We start from the raw sequence: 17,189 nt of genomic DNA on the forward strand, positions 1-17,189 counted from the left end.
GGCTGGCGGTTCGGGCTCCAGGCAGGCGGCGGTGTCGGCGGTGTCGGCGGGGCTGGGTGGCAATGCGCAAAGCTGTTTAACATGACAGGGCTCGCCAAAGACACGCACACACTGTGAACACGAAGCATTCCTCGTTTTATAACTCCAGTTAGTATTTTTTTAAACATGGAGGGGAACCCAACAGGTGGTTCGGGTCGGGGTGGACACGAAGACCCGTCGAGTCCCGCTGACACGGAGCGGAGGCAGGGTGACAAGCCGACAGCGTGCAGACCCGAAGTGGCCCGGGCCCGCTGGAGCCTCCTGGGGCAGGTACAGTACACAACCCGTCCTGCGCCGAATCGGGAGCTGTCAGTCACACAGCACGCCTGTCAGTCACGGCGCGGCAGCTGATGTGTTTATATCTTTCCAGGGCTTGATTGGATTTGTTTAATTATTTAACAACGCTGAATGCATGATCACATCTGGCGCAGGCTGAGCAGATGTGATGCGCAGTGCATGCTCAACTGTGCACAACCCCCGCAGCGGTGCATGCCTTACATGCGTTACAGCGTCGCTTGCGTTTGAGGTGAAGGTGCGATCAAGTGCCGGGTGTAAAGTTGGTGTAAAGTTGGTGTAAAGTAATGCAACAGCTGGCGATGCCCCCCCCTCCCGATGCGCTACCTGTTGTGCCTCGCGCACCTGTCCCGGATGGCGCGCCGTGCGTCAGGGGCGTGACGTCACCACGTCGCACGGCCGGGCCGGCTCGTTTGCTGTGTGCGGTTCGGCCCGTTTGAGTGAGTCCGGGCCGGCGGACCGATTCACAAGGTAGTTTTTTTGAATCCGCTGTTTTAAGGGTTGGGTTTGGTTTGGGGCCGTGTCGAGCGGGCGCCATGGGTTTTATTTTGCAGTTTAATATAATAATAAACACGAAATGAAATGCAGTCAGACACACCAACACAAATCCGTTAAGATGGTATCCATCACAGCATTGAACTGACAGTTTACTTAATTCACCTTGAACACATATGTCTGACAAATGAATAATACATACGTACTTATAATAATATTGTGTGATAATAATAGTCCAAGGGGACTCGTATTCCAGCGTAATAAGGACAAATAAAATAATATTTATAGTATAATAAACACTACCATTATAGTACACTATAGTGGTAGTATAGTACTAGTTTAGTATAGTCTGAGTTACAGTTCATATTCTGAATAATTATTTTAGGCACTACATAAAGTGATTCATTTCTCCATCCAATACACTGAAGATAAATGACTGACTATTATTAATAACAATGATGATTTGACTTCTGTACGTATTAATTTTGGAATCGGTCTCTGAGATCAGCGCTGTCCCTCTCCTGGCTCCGGCTGGTGGGCTGTGTGTGTGTGACCCCCGACCCCTGACCTCCGCCCTGCTGTGGCCCCCAGGTGCTGAAGCAGAGGCAGCTGGACAGCGAGGAGGTGCAGCAGGTGTCCGTGAGGCGCTTCTCCTCCTTCAACCTGTTCACCAGGACCCGGGTGAGCGAGCCGGAGAGCGCGCCGCCCGGCCAGGACGGCTGGGTGGAGTACCGCAGCGCGTTCTGGCCCCGGTTCCGTGCCTTCCTGAGGTGAGGAGATGGAGAGCGCCGGGGCGGGGGGGCGTCGGTGGCCTGGCACCTGTCTGTATTGATCTCGTTGATATGTGTACACAAGGGACAGGTGATATTGTGTGGATGCGGCACTCTGGAGACCTCAGACAGAGGAAGTCACTGCTCGTGTCTCAGTCTCAGAGGGTCTCTGTCTGTCAGCCTCGCTGTCTCAGGTCAGACAGGTGTGCCTCAGCTCCTCTCTCGCTCCCTCTGGTGGCAGCCGACCTCCCAACTGGCTCTCAACACTGATTTCTGTAATCGGGGAAATTAAAAGGCATACTTTATTTATATATATGTGTGTGTGTGAGTATATCTCTATATCTCATTACCAGCAGGCTATATCGATGCACTGCTGGATGAAGGCCTCAAGATATTTCCACTTGTTCTATTGTTCTCTCTATCTCTCTCTCTCATATATATGTCTGTACATATACACTCATCTAAAGGATTATTAGGAACACCATACTAATACTGTGTTTGACCCCCTTTTGCCTTCAGAACTGCCTTAATACTACGTGGCATTGATTCAACAAGGTGCTGAAAGCATTCTTTAGAAATGTTGGCCCATATTGATAGGATAGCATCTTGCAGTTGATGGAGATTTGTGGGATGCACATCCAGGGCACGAAGCTCCCGTTCCACCACATCCCAAAGATGCTCTATTGGGTTGAGATCTGGTGACTGTGGGGGCCAGTTTAGTACAGTGAACTCATTGTCATGTTCAAGAAACCAATTTGAAATGATTCGACCTTTGTGACATGGTGCATTATCCTGCTGGAAGTAGCCATCAGAGGATGGGTACATGGTGGTCATGAAGGGATGGACATGGTCAGAAACAATGCTCAGGTAGGCCGTGGCATTTAAACGATGCCCAATTGGCACTAAGGGGCCTAAAGTGTGCCAAGAAAACATCCCCCACACCAGTACACCACCACCACCAGCCTGCACAGTGGTAACAAGGCATGATGGATCCATGTTCTCATTCTGTTTACGCCAAATTCTGACTCTACCATCTGAATGTCTCAACAGAAATCGAGACTCATCAGACCAGGCAACATTTTTCCAGTCTTCAACTGTCCAATTTTGGTGAGCTTGTGCAAATTGTAGCCTCTTTTTCCTATTTGTAGTGGAGATGAGTGGTACCCGGTGGGGTCTTCTGCTGTTGTAGCCCATCGGCCTCAAGGTTGTACGTGTTGTGGCTTCACAAATGCTTTGCTGCATACCTCGGTTGTAACGAGTGGTTATTTCAGTCAAAGTTGCTCTTCTATCAGCTTGAATCAGTCGGCCCATTCTCCTCTGACCTCTAGCATCAACAAGGCATTTTCGCCCACAGGACTGCCGCATACTGGATGTTTTTCCCTTTTCACACCATTCTTTGTAAACCCTAGAAATGGTTGTGCGTGAAAATCCCAGTAACTGAGCAGATTGTGAAATACTCAGACCGGCCCGTCTGGCACCAACAACCATGCCACGCTCAGAATTGCTTAAATCACCTTTCTTTCCCATTCAGACATTCAGTTTGGAGTTCAGGAGATTGTCTTGACCAGGACCACACCCCTAAATGCATTGAAGCAACTGCCATGTGATTGGTTGGTTAGATAATTGCATTAATGAGAAATTGAACAGGTGTTCCTAATAATCCTTTAGGTGAGTGTATGTATAATAAAAAAAGGAGAGAATACCCCCACACACACCACAGCTCCAAAGTATAAATAAAAGTATTTTATGCCTCAGCTCTGAGTTATATAATGTTTATTAAATTTAAAAAGGATTATGAAAAGAAAGACTAGCAAGTAGTGGCAAGATCACTTTAATTCATTCTCATTTATGATTGTTCAATTAGTCTTCACCTGCATTTCAATTTATATTAAGTAATTATTGTGAGTCTTGCCTGCTGTGGAAAAGCTGCTCTGTTGAACACGCTCTCTGCCCTGCAGCCATGGCACGGGAGGCAGCTTCAATAGTAATAATAATGATAATAATAATGGTGTGTGGCCGTCCCGTGCTGACGCTATGCCTGTGTTTGCAGAGACAACCTCGGACCCATCAACGTCAGCGAGGTGCTCAACAGCTTCGACAACACCGGGAACGTCTGTAAGTCGAGTTTTATTTGACCCGTTTGTACTTCAGGAAGCATGTGACTCGAAGCACGTCTATCGCAGCAGAGAACAGTCTTTCTCACGGCTCACATGCTCCTGCCTAAAGTCTTGAGGATTAAATTGTACAGCAATAATAAATAAAGGAATCCTTCACACACTGTTCATAGATCTAAGGTGAGATACTATAGTACATCTTATCTGACGTTATCATTGACATCACGATGGCGCCGGTTAAAGTCAATTTGTTTGAAATGCACTCCTTTGTTTTATGTGGTATCGCTTCATGAAAATGCTTTGATATATAGACGCCCTGTTGAATAAATCCCATGCATATGGCGCATGTTTCTGGTGTTGAAAGCAGGCCGGACTCACTGTGTCCTGATCTGACTGTGGGCCACTAGCTGGCAGCACTGAACAGCAGATCAGAGCCGGTTGTGAACGTCAGTGGATGCTGCCTCTGTTGGACTGTGGTGGCAGTCATTGCAGTTCATTTAATTGGGGGTATCTTTCTTTGGTTCAACAGCAGCTAAAAACAGAAAAGCCTGGATTTGATAACCATGTGCGAAGGAAAGACCAATATTGTAATATTCGTGTGCAACTTCGACAGTAAACCTCTTTACACCCTCAGTGTTTGGAAACTGTGGTTGCCAACAGTCTTTACTCATGTGGGGGGGATGGTTTGCCTGATTAAAATGCCTCTCTGTCAATCAAACAAACAACCAACTCCTTGAAAAACTGTTATAAAGTGTTGTGATGGCAATTCTAAAGATAAACAGGATGTTCTTTTGAGAATAATCTTCCACATCCGTTCGGAAATCTGAGTCCGGTAACATTATCTGAGGCAGGGCCTGTAAAGTGAGTGTCTGTTCAGCCTCCTGGGACGCCACAGGTTTCACTTTTTGACTCCACGTTCAATCACGCCGCGATTAAGCCGAGATACGTATTCTTCTCGCCTGCTCGGTGAAAGAGAGAAACGGGACCAGATCCACAGATTCCCGACTGTGTAACTGTCTAGACAATAAGATACAGTTACTCCCATGGCAGAGCGGCTCTGTGTGCTGAACCCTGATTAATGTCCCACACAACGATCTGGAAACAAAGACCCAACGAGTCTCTCGCCTGTTGGAGTGGGCTGGGTGTTGCTGTGAGGGGCAGGTGTGGCGCTTTTACCCCCTGCTTGCACAGCATTATCGGCGAGAGGCGTGCCGAGCATTGGGGCTGTGGCTTTTAATGCGTTCATAAAGCCTCTCGGTGCGTGTGGAGAGCAACGTGTTGGCTTCCTCTCAGAGTATTGTCCAGGCCCAGCTGGGAATGGTTTTCCCATCCCATTGGTTCTGCATTCCTGTACAAACGAAGGCCCAATCCTTGTGATTTCACAGCCGATTGCCGACGGTGTGGGCATGTGTCCATGTCGTGTGTGTCCTGGCCGCTGTGTGCGTTTGCTTTTCATGTCACACGCACTGGAGTCCCGAGACTGGGCTTCAGTAGAGCACCATTGGCTCTCCGGTAATGGGAGTGACCTACATACTGGCAGGTAGGGTCCTTACGTAATATTTACATGAAAGAGCCGCAGTAATGGCCCTGTGCTTACACAGCACTCAGTGTGTAATAGCGGCCGCTTACCCCGAATGGTGGCCCGTGTTAATGGAGGCTTGGCATTCAGGAGGCGATGGCTGAACAGAAAGCCCTCCAGTCAGGGGGATTAGCTCATATTTTGCTATTTCTGAATTAACAATGAAGAAATATCATTTTAAATCAGATACGTGACAATGTGGGGAGAAAATGAAAGAGAGCCTTTATTCGTGCCGGCTTTAGGCAGTGTTTTGGGTGGCTTTGAGTGGAGGAGCGACGGTGCTGAAAAGATGCGATGTCTGCCGCAGAAATCAAAGCGATGCACGATACCGGGAAATGCAGACGCACCCGTCACTGCGCTCTCCTCCGCACACCTGGACTCTCTGCGGCTCCAACGTGCTGCTGTTAACCCCTGATTGTGAAGGGGCGGCTTTGTGTCGCTTTGTTTCTCCTGTGAGGTCGTGGTGGATGAGGGGCGAAGTCTCTGTCATCTGTTCAGCGTCCCCAAACTCCTGCTACCTACAGTTGTGTGTTGAGCTAAAACACCAACTGCAGATTCCTAAGAATTACGACACTTTGTGTGTGGCTGTGTGTGTGGATGTGTGTGTTGCGATGTTCAGTGCAGCAGATAGATTTTGGATTAAGCACACGAAGCCCCTGCTGATGATGTGATGATGTGTTTCGGTGGGGGCGCAGTGTTGGTACATGGTGGGGGCGGGTTGTGTTGTGAAATCACACCAGTCTTGCAGGGCGACGGGAAGGGGCCTCTCCCCGGTGCTCGCTGCTCGCTCAGCCTGAATGGTGTTGATGTCAGGGCTGGGAATCTCTGCATTCATCCCCTCGAAGCCCCTGCTGCTCGCTAAAACACTGTCTTCGGCAAGGACCGCAACTTCTTGTCACAAAAATCATCTCCGAGCGTTCTGCCTCTCAGCGCGCACAAAGGGTAATTGAGTTTGCTGTGCCCTTTTTCTCGTAAACCCTCACCCCCCAAGTCTGGCGGCAGGGACTTCACCCCGAGGTGGGCACAGCTGGAGTACACAATGGGGGAGCCTCTGGAAGTGGGAGGCAGTGGGTTAAACTGTGTGCAAAAAATAATTTGATTCTGCAGTTTTTCTGAGCTGTACAGGTGGTGGGACAGTGTGTCTCTCTCTTTCTCTCCATGGTCATCCCTCGTTCTCTGCAAGCTTCCCTCTGTCTCTTTTTCTCAGTAAGCCCACCCCTTTTGTGCAGTAGAGTTGCATACCTGCATCTGTGGAGAAAATATACTATTTGTGCGGCATCAGAGGTTGTTCTCAGTGAATTAGATTTACCAACGTTTCAGAAGGCAGTAAGCAGCGCACGGTTCCCCCGGTCCGGTCTGTCCCGGGCCTGGCGTTACTCCGGTGAGCGAGGGACGTCCAATGTCCCAGCTCCACTCCTCCTGCGCTTCCTCCTTTGACCCGATGTGATGCTTGACCAGCCTTTGACTCTCAACTTAACATGCCTGTGCAAATAGGGCTTTGGTTTCAGATAACAGCAGAGATAAATATCTAGATCCTGTGGCGGATTATACGGCGAGAGGGGTCATCCCTCTCCGCCTGCGCCTGGCCGCGGGGTCAGGGCTGGGGGTTTTCAAGCCCTCCTTTCAAGCACTTAATTGATCTCACGCATTAATAGGCCTAAATATCTCAAAAGGTACTCCGCAGATAGGCCAGGGCTCTCATTGTGTGAAAGAAATGCTCTTCTGCACTACCTGCCCCCTCTCTCTGCTCCGCAAATCCCCCTAATGATGGAACAAGCTAAAAGCCTATGCGTCCCATTCTTCTCAAGCTATTCATAAATAATGGACAAATGCTCGCAGTAGATTAGTGCACCAAATGTGTGGATTAAGGTAATCCACACTCCTGAGCGGTGGTCAATGGGACCCATCAGGAGCCCGGCCGAGCGCTCAGGGCTCCAAGTTTTGTAGGTTTAACTGGTCCTGTCCTTGACGGGGTTGGGATAATGGGAATGTGGAGGAATTGCACACCTGAGCTCCAGGCTATGCACAGGACGGGGGTCTGGGTGTGGGTGCTTGTCTGTCTCCGCTGCGTTGCTGCGCTTTCACAGCCCACTCTGAGACGGGTCGAGTGCCGACTTTCTCCTGAGTGAGGATTGATCTCGGCCTCTCCTCTGACTCTCACTTTGTATACAAATACACACACACACACACAGACACACACAGACTAAACACAATCTCGCACACAAACTTTCTCCTGAGCGAGGAGTGATCTCACTTTGTGTACACACACGCACACACACACACACGCTGACAAAGACGGACGGACAAACACATAGAAGCACACACTCACACACACACACACAAAACACAGAGACACACACAAGTACACAATCACACAGACAGACACTCAGACACAGAAATGCTTTTATTATTCTAGAAAAAATTAAATTCAAACAACCTTTTCAATTACTTTGGAGGAGGGAAAAAACGCCTCAGTGAAAAAGTGCATTTCCTCTCACAGTAAAATGTTGTCGATCAGGCGTTTGCCGACACCGATGCCGTCGCCCCGGCCTCGGCCACGGGGGGCACCCTCGCCCCAGCGGAGCGGCAGCCGGCAGCTGGCTGGCTTATTGAGCTGGGGGAACAAGGCAGACCTGTGGGGCCAGTTCATTCCAGCGTGCAGCAGGAGGTGGGTTTGTGTGGGGAGGTACCCCCTGCGGTCCTCTCTCTGCCTCCTGTTAGCATCATTATGCTAATCTTAAACTCACATAATACTAATTATATCCTGTTGGACAATAGCTTTACACCCAGATCACATTAAGGTTCTTTGCTGAAACACTGTCATTCTTTGTTGACACTAACTTTGTATTGGTGGGAATTAATTAGCTAGCTACACACTGCTGTTTAAACATTGTTGGCGCCTGTAATGAAGCCCACTCATACCCCAGTGTCGGCTTTATTAACGTACGTCAACAAGCACCAACGTGACTGTACGTTCAGATCTGTTTACTCATCGGGACTTTAAAAACACCGAATAGTGTGTGTGTTTATCGGCCTCCCTCTGTCGCGTATTAAATCAGTCGCCTGTTCATACTCCCTCCTGAGATTTTTTTTATTAGTTTTGTTTTCATTTATCTATGTATAAATAATTAGATTGACACATATGCAGTGAAGACATATCTTGAGTCTCAGCTTTTGTTTCTGTACGTTGTGAAACCGAACCATTCTGTTTAATTTAACATTTAATCTACAAGGTTTTTTATTTTGTCGGCGTTAGGCAATCCTGAGGTTGTATAGAGCATCACGGTTGCATCATTTTGCTACCGGGGAGTCATGAATGATTGATCAGAGTTCTGTTTTGGTGCAATATTAATATATAGCCAATATACCTCTTTGCGGGTTCATGTTTTCAAAGTAGACGGAAATCTTAAAGTAGAACTGGACAGCTTCAATTACAGATCTCTCCCAGGGCTGGTTATGATTGTAAAAGACGCGGAACAAAAAGTGCAATACTGACCCCCCAAAAGCATGACATCACCGATACCGATTATTAGTGATCAAGGAGACAAAATTTTCAATTAAACATAAAAATATGTTTAATTAAAAACTAGAAAACAGAACATTTAAACATATTTTGAAAAATAAAGTGCAGGGAGCTCGTAGCAGCATTTCTTGTAAACTAAACTGAAATTTTACTTGAAAATGAACTCAATAGCTTCCCAAAACAGCTACATTTAAGAAATAACCTGTCAGGTTTCTTCACTGTAAAAATGAATAAATAAATGATAAATGAATACAACTTAAATTAAACCTTTCTTTTCAAGTTCCTGTCCCCAATAACCCCTCAGTACTCCCAGTTCAGCACCATGTTGTGGTGCAAAAAGCACAGTTGTTCCGCACGCTCTCCTGTGAGACGGCTCCTGTTTCTCTCATAGATTGCTGTGACTTCACTAAAAACACGCTCACTGGGTACGGAGGAGGGTGGTGAGCAGAGATATCTTCTGGCGTGTGAAGCAAGTAACTTAAAGCGTGCTTCATTCTAGGTACCTTCATGTCAAACGTTAAAAAAAAACTCATACGGGCGAGTAATCTGTTATATAGTATTTGTTACCATACTACGGACGTTAGCTGTCTAGTTGCGTCAGCACTGACGTCGTTGACTCGTTACACAAAAATATCACTGCTTAAACTCAAATGCTAATGTTGGCTATTTTTTACTGCAACAAAGCGCGTTATGTGCAGGGTCTCTGGTGGAAAAGGTGTGACTGATTTAAAAGCCATTGCTTTTGCCTGCATTGAATGAAATCCCTTATTATGTTTGCTCTATTAATCAGGGTCCTGAAAAATCACTTTCCCATGTCTCTTATTTTTGCTAGTAGGCTACACCAAAACATTACTTTCAGTGGAGTAACGTTAGTCCACAAAAAACATTTACTGGGCATTGTCTTCATAGCAATAGATAACAATGATTGTAATGTTTGTTGCAACTTCAGCATTCTTACCTTCGAGAAAACAGTCTCTCGTCTCAGCCATGCACATCTCTGCTTTCCTTTTTCCCACGTCTCTCTCACAAGTACGGCGTACAGTGTTGATTGGCTATTTACTTGTGAGCTAGAACCAATCCGATAACACTGCGGTGGGACATTGCGCCAGACTAGATGCAGAAACCTTTCTGAGGAATGCGGCTGCATCTGAGCCAGGGCAGCGCATTAAAAAAAAAAAGTAGGCCTATCTTATCGGCAATCATATCAGACAAATTAACGATTCCGATTATTGAAAAAATTATTCATATCGGATCCAATAATGGGCCAGGCTGATAATCGGTTGATCCCTACTCTGGACACCACATATGGACGAATAAACTTGGGTAGGAAAAACCGAGTCTGAGATTGGTGTGTATTTGAATAAGTTACTGTAGGTCTGAAGAGATTTCCTTTCATTTTGCAGAAGTGTACAGGAAGATGATGGAGGGACTAAGCGCACGTGGAAGATGAGCACGAGGAAATGCACGTGAATTAGATTTATGTTGTTCAGGAAGATAAAATAAGGATTTCTTTGTCCCTGCCCCAGCCAAAGTAATACACAGTCGAGGCTAATTGGATGAAAGAATCAAGTGCTGGTTTCAGTGTGTTTCACCGCAATGAAAGACAAGTGCCAGTGGCTGGACTCTGGAGTGGTCAGTGGCTGGAGTGGTCAGCGGCCAGGGTCAATACGTGAAGAGCGCAGGTGGTGATGTGGGGGAATAAAGGGATAAACTCGACTTAAGTCTATCTTTCTCTTTCTTTTGTCCTTTGGCCCTGTCACGACTGGATCCCATAGCGATGCAGCGTCAAAGGAAGATAAAATAAATAAAGCTGCTCTGTGCTCTCTCTCCTCTTGTCTTCTGAACGAGTGCTTCGTGCGGCCGGTGACCTGATTGAACAGATGTCTGTGCTCGGCGGGAATGTGCTCGGCCCCTCGCCGGGCAGAGAGACTCTCCAGACAGGTTCCCCGAGCCGGGAACTTATGTCTGGAACTTAATTATTTTCTATTGCGTTTCCCCGCCGTAGTGGAAACTTTCCCTGTCGTTCAAACAGCCTCAGTCTGTCATGGATGTTTTGGCGTCCCCCTGCTTGTTTGCATCTGTGCATGATGATTTTTATGGGGCATTAGTGTGTGCCATGGGCTCCTGTCTGTGGTGGCGCCCGCACTTGGGTGTGAAGCGATATCTGGAGGAGAGAGTTACAGTGTCGAAACCATGTCAGACCGGTGCTCCCGTGTGAAAACTCGTCAGGACCAAAGCTGACCAGCACCGAAGAAAGACTCTAGAGAGAGTCCCCGCCCGCTCTGAGCCCTGGCTGTTGTTGTTTGGCCGTGAAGGTGTTAATGTAGATTTGTTCTCCAGCTCAGAGCGGCCTTTGGGGATCCTGTCTTTTGATTTAATTAAACGTAATTGGTTCTGTTGCTCCTCCCAAGCCCCCGAGGGGGTATTGTTTATTGCTTACTCTGCTCTGTAATGCCTCAATTCAGGGCCTCAAAGATGCAGGACAAACAGCAGCCCCCATCCCCCCTCTCACCTTGGGCTGGGTTTGTGGGTCGATTATTCCCCTCCGAATAGTTTGGTTACACTGTGAAAAGTAAATGACCAGTAAAAAAAAGCTCACAGGGGCGGCAAAGCAGTTGCGTACCCAGCAGCAAGAAATTAACCACAGCAAATGAGCCGGGATTAGCGGAGGAAATGAAGTTGGGGGGATTTTTTTAAAGGGATAGGCAGGGAGCAGGGATCATTGTGTGAGCCGGGTAATAACGTGATAATGAGAGAGACATATTTGTGGGGGCAGCTCCCTCCCTTTTCTTCTCTAGCAGAGGTTTCTTCCTGCCGGGAGAATAAAGCAGGTCCCTGGAGCAGACCTCCCAAACTGCCAGCCTCCCTCAGCCCCGGCCAGACCTTTCTCTCGAGCGGTTATTCTTTAATGTACTTGTATGACCGCTTATAAACCTGTGTCTTCAAAATTCAAATATCGTCTGCTGGCCTTTTCTCACACCGAGGTGAAAGGAGATCGTTAACCGTTACAGACAGTAATCTAACTACAGTTTTTAAGCAAGCATTCAGGGGAAATGGGCATTGGTGTCTTATTAAGATTAAATTGGTTTAAATAATTTCCTCTCTAACTCCCAGACGACTCCCTTGCCTTATTTTCTCCACACAAAATTGACTGTAACAGCAAAGTGAAAAGTAGTGAAATCATTTAGCCGGGCCGTGCCGTTTCACCCTTTCCCTCTCTCCGTCTCGGTTTGCTAATAAGGAAAATAAATAAATAAATAAACAAACAAACAAACGATGGCCCTGCTTGCCTAGCAACCGCTGTGCATCCAAATTAGCTGTTCTTAAGCCTAATGTACTTCATGATATTTTAAAACAAATACATCATTAATCTGATTAAATTCTTGGATGGGAACCGGGGTCCTCAAATCACCGCGTCTCACTGGATGTTGGGCACATCGCCAGCGAGGGAATCAAGGAGGGTATTGACAGACGAGGGCTCTGTTTGTCACCGCCGAAGCCTGTGGTTAGCATTGGATTTGCACAACGCCGGTGTACAGTGCGCTGGCAGTTGTAATCATCGTTATCAAAACCATAATAATTCTCCTGTGTGTCCTATAATTTGTTTGCTTCATGTTCGAATGAGCGTTTTTCCTGGCGCCCTGAAAACAGAGGCGCCGACACAAAGGGAACCGAGTTAAAGCAATGCCTTCTGTGAAAGGGAACCCATTTTAGACCTCCTCAAAATAGAAATCCAATCCGTCTAATGAATCGAAGGCAGACTTTTGCATTGTCTTTTGTTGGGCCTGTAAGGTGCGTTGTGTTTGACCTCTCACAAGCGGAGTGGGTGACAAATCACATCAGCACTGCCTTTGAGATACTCTGCTTTGTGTTGAATGCATGGGCCTTCAAGAGTCTCGTGTGTCTGTGTGTGATGCCACGGACAAGCATATAGGCATCCTTCAAACGGTGTTATTCGTTAATTAATTTAGTTTATTGGACATTGATTAATCCTTCTGAGTGCTACTGACCGTTCCAGATAAATTGATAGATAACCATGGAAATTTAGTGGATGCCAAAGGTATTGATTTATTTAGTTGAGGCACTTAGGTAAAATTGCTGTACTTTTCCATATATTAATTTTATCTCTCAGGTCATATTTCCTGTCTGTTTTAAACGGTCCTTCAAAATCTCACAAAGAAGTAGAACTTTATCTGAACTTCACAGAGACTGCAGTCTGTTTTTTTCCTTGACACCGATGTATTTAAATCATTAAAGAGGAAAATCGTGTTGTTGCTTTTGCCAAGTGCTGAAAGTTGTTCATTATTTTATTTTTTTTGTACCCGTTATTATAACTAGACCCCCTTAATGTTCTCTAATCACCGCTTTTACAGTGTTGACAGCTGGATATTACCACACCTCGGAGGGACGAGGCGGTTTGGGCTGCTCACACGCTCGCATCTCATTGGGCGCCTCCTAACCGAACATTGTGCTGTTTACCGTTCTGATCTGTAGAAGTCAAAACTGTCTGACACGTCTTTCAGCCGCTTCCATTAGTGCGAAACTTTACTCGTTTTAAGTGGCTTTTTATGAAATGACTGCTCCAACAAACATCATTATGTCCAGACTGTTTATGCATTTACTTTTTGATATAAACTCAATTCATGCTGCAATAATTTGTACCGACGCTGTAATTTCTGATCACTTGGGAATCCCACTTTTGTCTTCAAATAAAAACAATCAAAATGCGTTTATATAGGCTGTTTATTTAAATATTAATTTTTATTTGAAACTTTTAAATTAAGCGTAAAAATGTGATTTTCGCGTTTGTTAAAATCGTGTTTCATTTCATGTCAGCTGGGTTTGATTGTTCTTTTACTTTGATCAAGATGATTTTAGTTTTTTAACGTATACAACACGAAAGACTAAAAGTCTGCTGTGTTTTCGGAGCTGGGCGTTGGTGAAGGGAATTTTAGTCACCGTGTGGTTTTATGACACCCGTACAATCAGTCGCACAAAGCAGACACTGGTGTCAGAAAAACGGGAGGAGATTCGTGGTAACTTATTAAGAACGCGCACACACACACAAAATCAATAGTGCTAACACAATTGTATTCGCATCAAGATTCTTTCTTCACTTATGTAATTCATATATCCATCTACCCTTTTTCAATTACCGCTCCATCCAGTACAGACTCACAGAATAATTCATTTACATATAGATATTGGAATGCTTAAGTTGCTGATAAAAGTCCAGCGACTTCACATGCCACAAATGCATCTTCTGTAGATCGGCAATGCAAAAAGTAAACTACACAATCAACAATAAGTACGTAAATAAATAAATATTAACAGCTGAGAAGAGATCTAGCACATTTCCTATATGATACACCATTATTCAGGTCATGTTTAGTGTTTGGGCAGTGGCCCCCTGATTTGAGGTCTCCAGTAAACCTAGTCCAGCTCAGAGCTGGTGTCTGTGGCCCCACAATCCTCTCCTCCGGTGTGTGGCGGCTCCGTGGAAAGCGCCAGAACCTCCGTTTGCCCGAGACACAAAGAGAAGTTGAAACAGACTTTGCCATTTAATTAACAACTTTCCTGGCCAGCGGGAAACTGCCTCCTTTTATTCCCATTTCCGTTTTCCAGTGGCCACAGATTAAGAGAATTAGTGTTACGATCCATTAAAAAAAAAGAAAGTGTGGATGAGAGAGCGTTGAAGGGAGAGACTGCCAAACAGGGTGAAAAAGAAAAAGAAAGCAAACAGTGCAAGTATAGCTGGGAGACGAGACAAATGTCAGCCCCGGTAATGAGCTGAAGGTAATGGAGACCCGGTGACTTGTTGGTCACTGGATTGTCTGTCTCTGTGGCCTCGGTTGTACATTTACTGCAGCGCTCAGTGTAGAAACTGTTTAGGGGGTTGATCAATTGGATTGTGTGTGTTTGTGTCAGTACGAAGTAATGTATGTTAATGTATGTGTGTTAATGTTTGTGTGTGTGTTTGCATGTGTGTTTATGTTTGTGTGAATGTGTATGTATATTTGTGTTTGTGTATGTGTGTTAATGTTTGTGTGTGTGTTTGCATGTGTGTTAATGTTTGTGTGCATGTATGTTAATGCTAGTGTGTGTGTATGTGTTTTTATTTTAGTGTGTGTGTGTGTATGTATGTTAATTTTATATATATATATACATATATAATTAATGTGTGTGTGTGTGTGAGACGTACAGTCGAGGAGATGATTGCCAGCCAGCCAGCGCTGCACACACACTAATTGGCGGATGAACACATGCCCCCAGAGCAGCCATTTTAAGGTCATAGCGCTCAGTGAATAGTGCTGACTTACGCAGTGTCTCAATGATAGCTGATCTTACCACTGAGCAGGTTAGAGCCATTCAAGCCTGAACTCTCTCCCCTCTGTCTTCAATGGGGATGTCAGCGGGGCCCGTTCCGCGAGGCCTTTGTGTTTGTCCAGTCATCTCTAAATCCTTGGCTTGAGCCCTCGCAGAGAGAGAGACGGAGCGAGAGAAAGAGAGAGAGGGAGAGAGAAAAGAGAGAAGTAATTATTTTCAGTCATTGAGTTCTGAAGATCTTAGTGTTAATTACTGCCTTGCTACAAACACTACCAATTCAACTGAAAAAGTAGGAATGTTTATGAAACCTGCTCTGCAACATGACACCTCTGGGCTGGGGGATCTGGGGGCACCAGGGAGAGGATTAGGATCTTGCTCCCTTCCGGAATGTTATATTAACACTCCGTGGAACGCAACGCCAACGCCTCCCTGTGTGTCGCCCTCTTTATTACTTTTGTCCTGTGCTGTGGATAATGTACGCTTGTTCCCCGACCAACATGGAGGACGTGGGCTGTAATTTAAAGTATTTTCTATAGAATTATTTTCTGTATTTATTATTATATACAATGCACACATTAAATGGAATTCCTCAAGACTAAAAACAATTCTCGATTTGATGATTTAGTACTGCGACACATTTTAACACCGTTTAGCTCAAAAAGGTCGTTTTGTGTGTTTGTCTTTTCTTGTCGTGGAAAGTTTTAATTTAATTTACGTTGCATTTGCCGAATTCCACACACGTCCCCAAACGACGAGAAGTGTGCGATTGTGTGTGCTGGGTTGTGCCGATGGTTGCGCGCCCGCTGGAGTCTTTTAACCACGTGTCTCTGGTTTGTTTGCTTTTCGGTCGTTTCCGAGTGTGAAGATGTTTATTAGTCGGAGGGGGACAGACGGAGAGCTCATCCGCTGCTATGTTGTGTGTGGGGTATCATTGCCGAGTGGAGCCCTCTTCAAGTGTCCCAATCCACTCTGACACTCAAGAGCTGCGCGGCATATGGTCCTAATGTCCTTCGCTGTGCCTCTCCTGGGCCCGTTTTGTCTTTTGTCGCGATGAAACTGGGCAGACTTGATCCCATACGAGCCGGTCTGTTGGAAGTGATCTTCCGCTAAAGAGAAAGTCATCCGTTACAACGCGGAGTTTTATGCTTCACAAAACGTATTGAATGACATATAATAATCACAGCTTGGAAGTCGGATGAGGGTTTTTCTTCCTCCCCTCCTGCTCTGGAGCGGATTATCGGGGGCTTTCTGTGGAAACAGGCCCCTGACTCGGTCTGAAGGCCGTCCAGCTGTGCCTTTCATCGCGCGGAGCGGGCTGGCGAGGGCTCGTTAATGAAGCGGGCCCGGTGCGGGTTGGGGTCGGCACTCCCGGCAACGCGGCGGCTTGGGTGCCTGGTCTGCGTTATTTTCAAGCTTTGTTTCCGCAGTTTTGGATTCTGTGAAGCAAAAGGAGAGACTTTGTCGAGCCTTTCTCATTTCCCTCTCCTCTCCTCTCCTCTTCTCTCTCTCTCTCTCTCTCTCTCTCCCTCCCTCTCGCCGAGCCGCACGGTGCTGACAGTGTGCCAGGGCAGAAGTGCCGAGGTGTTGCCCCATTATGCCGTCCTCGTGCCTTCTCTTGTGCTCACGGCTGTAGGTGTTTTTGCAGCTTTGTAAGTGGCTTTTTGCAACTGTTCACAATAGAAATACTAATGACTTTTTATTTGGAGAGCTGGTTAATTGATCTGTATAATGTTCTAATTGGGTCTCTTTTACTTTGCCGCACAGAAATCGTGGTGGGGTGCATTTCAGATGACTCCTCTACATTTTGATACAATGTTTTTTTTTTTTTTTTTTTAGATTGTTTTTTTTTTTTAAATCTCTCTCTAAAAAATATATATATGTGTGTGTGTGTGTGTGTCTTTAAGTTGGGGTAGTTACAGAAGTGAAAGGGATGTGAGTCTCGCACAGCTGTGCCTTGGTTGTGCCAGTGTGGCCCTGTTACCCACAGAGACGGTAGGGGCCACGCCCTGGGGTCACCTGGTCTCTGTGTGACATCACAGTACTTTATT

General features: G+C 46.1%; 1 protein-coding gene across 1 annotated transcript in view; it reads left to right on the forward strand.

Moving 5' to 3' along the window:
* The first annotated feature begins 8 nt into the window (after positions 1–8).
* camkmt (calmodulin-lysine N-methyltransferase) overlaps positions 9–17,189 on the forward strand; it is a 102,357-nt gene continuing 85,176 nt past the window's right edge. The window contains exons 1-3 of the mRNA XM_066697153.1: positions 9–309; positions 1,420–1,598; positions 3,649–3,713. Coding sequence (XP_066553250.1) covers positions 166–309; positions 1,420–1,598; positions 3,649–3,713 — 388 coding nt within the window. The 5' untranslated portion in view covers positions 9–165. The remainder of the gene's footprint in view (positions 310–1,419; positions 1,599–3,648; positions 3,714–17,189) is intronic.

Source organism: Amia ocellicauda, chromosome 23 (genome assembly GCF_036373705.1).
Source record: "Amia ocellicauda isolate fAmiCal2 chromosome 23, fAmiCal2.hap1, whole genome shotgun sequence".
Taxonomy (NCBI): Eukaryota; Metazoa; Chordata; class Actinopteri; order Amiiformes; family Amiidae; genus Amia; species Amia ocellicauda.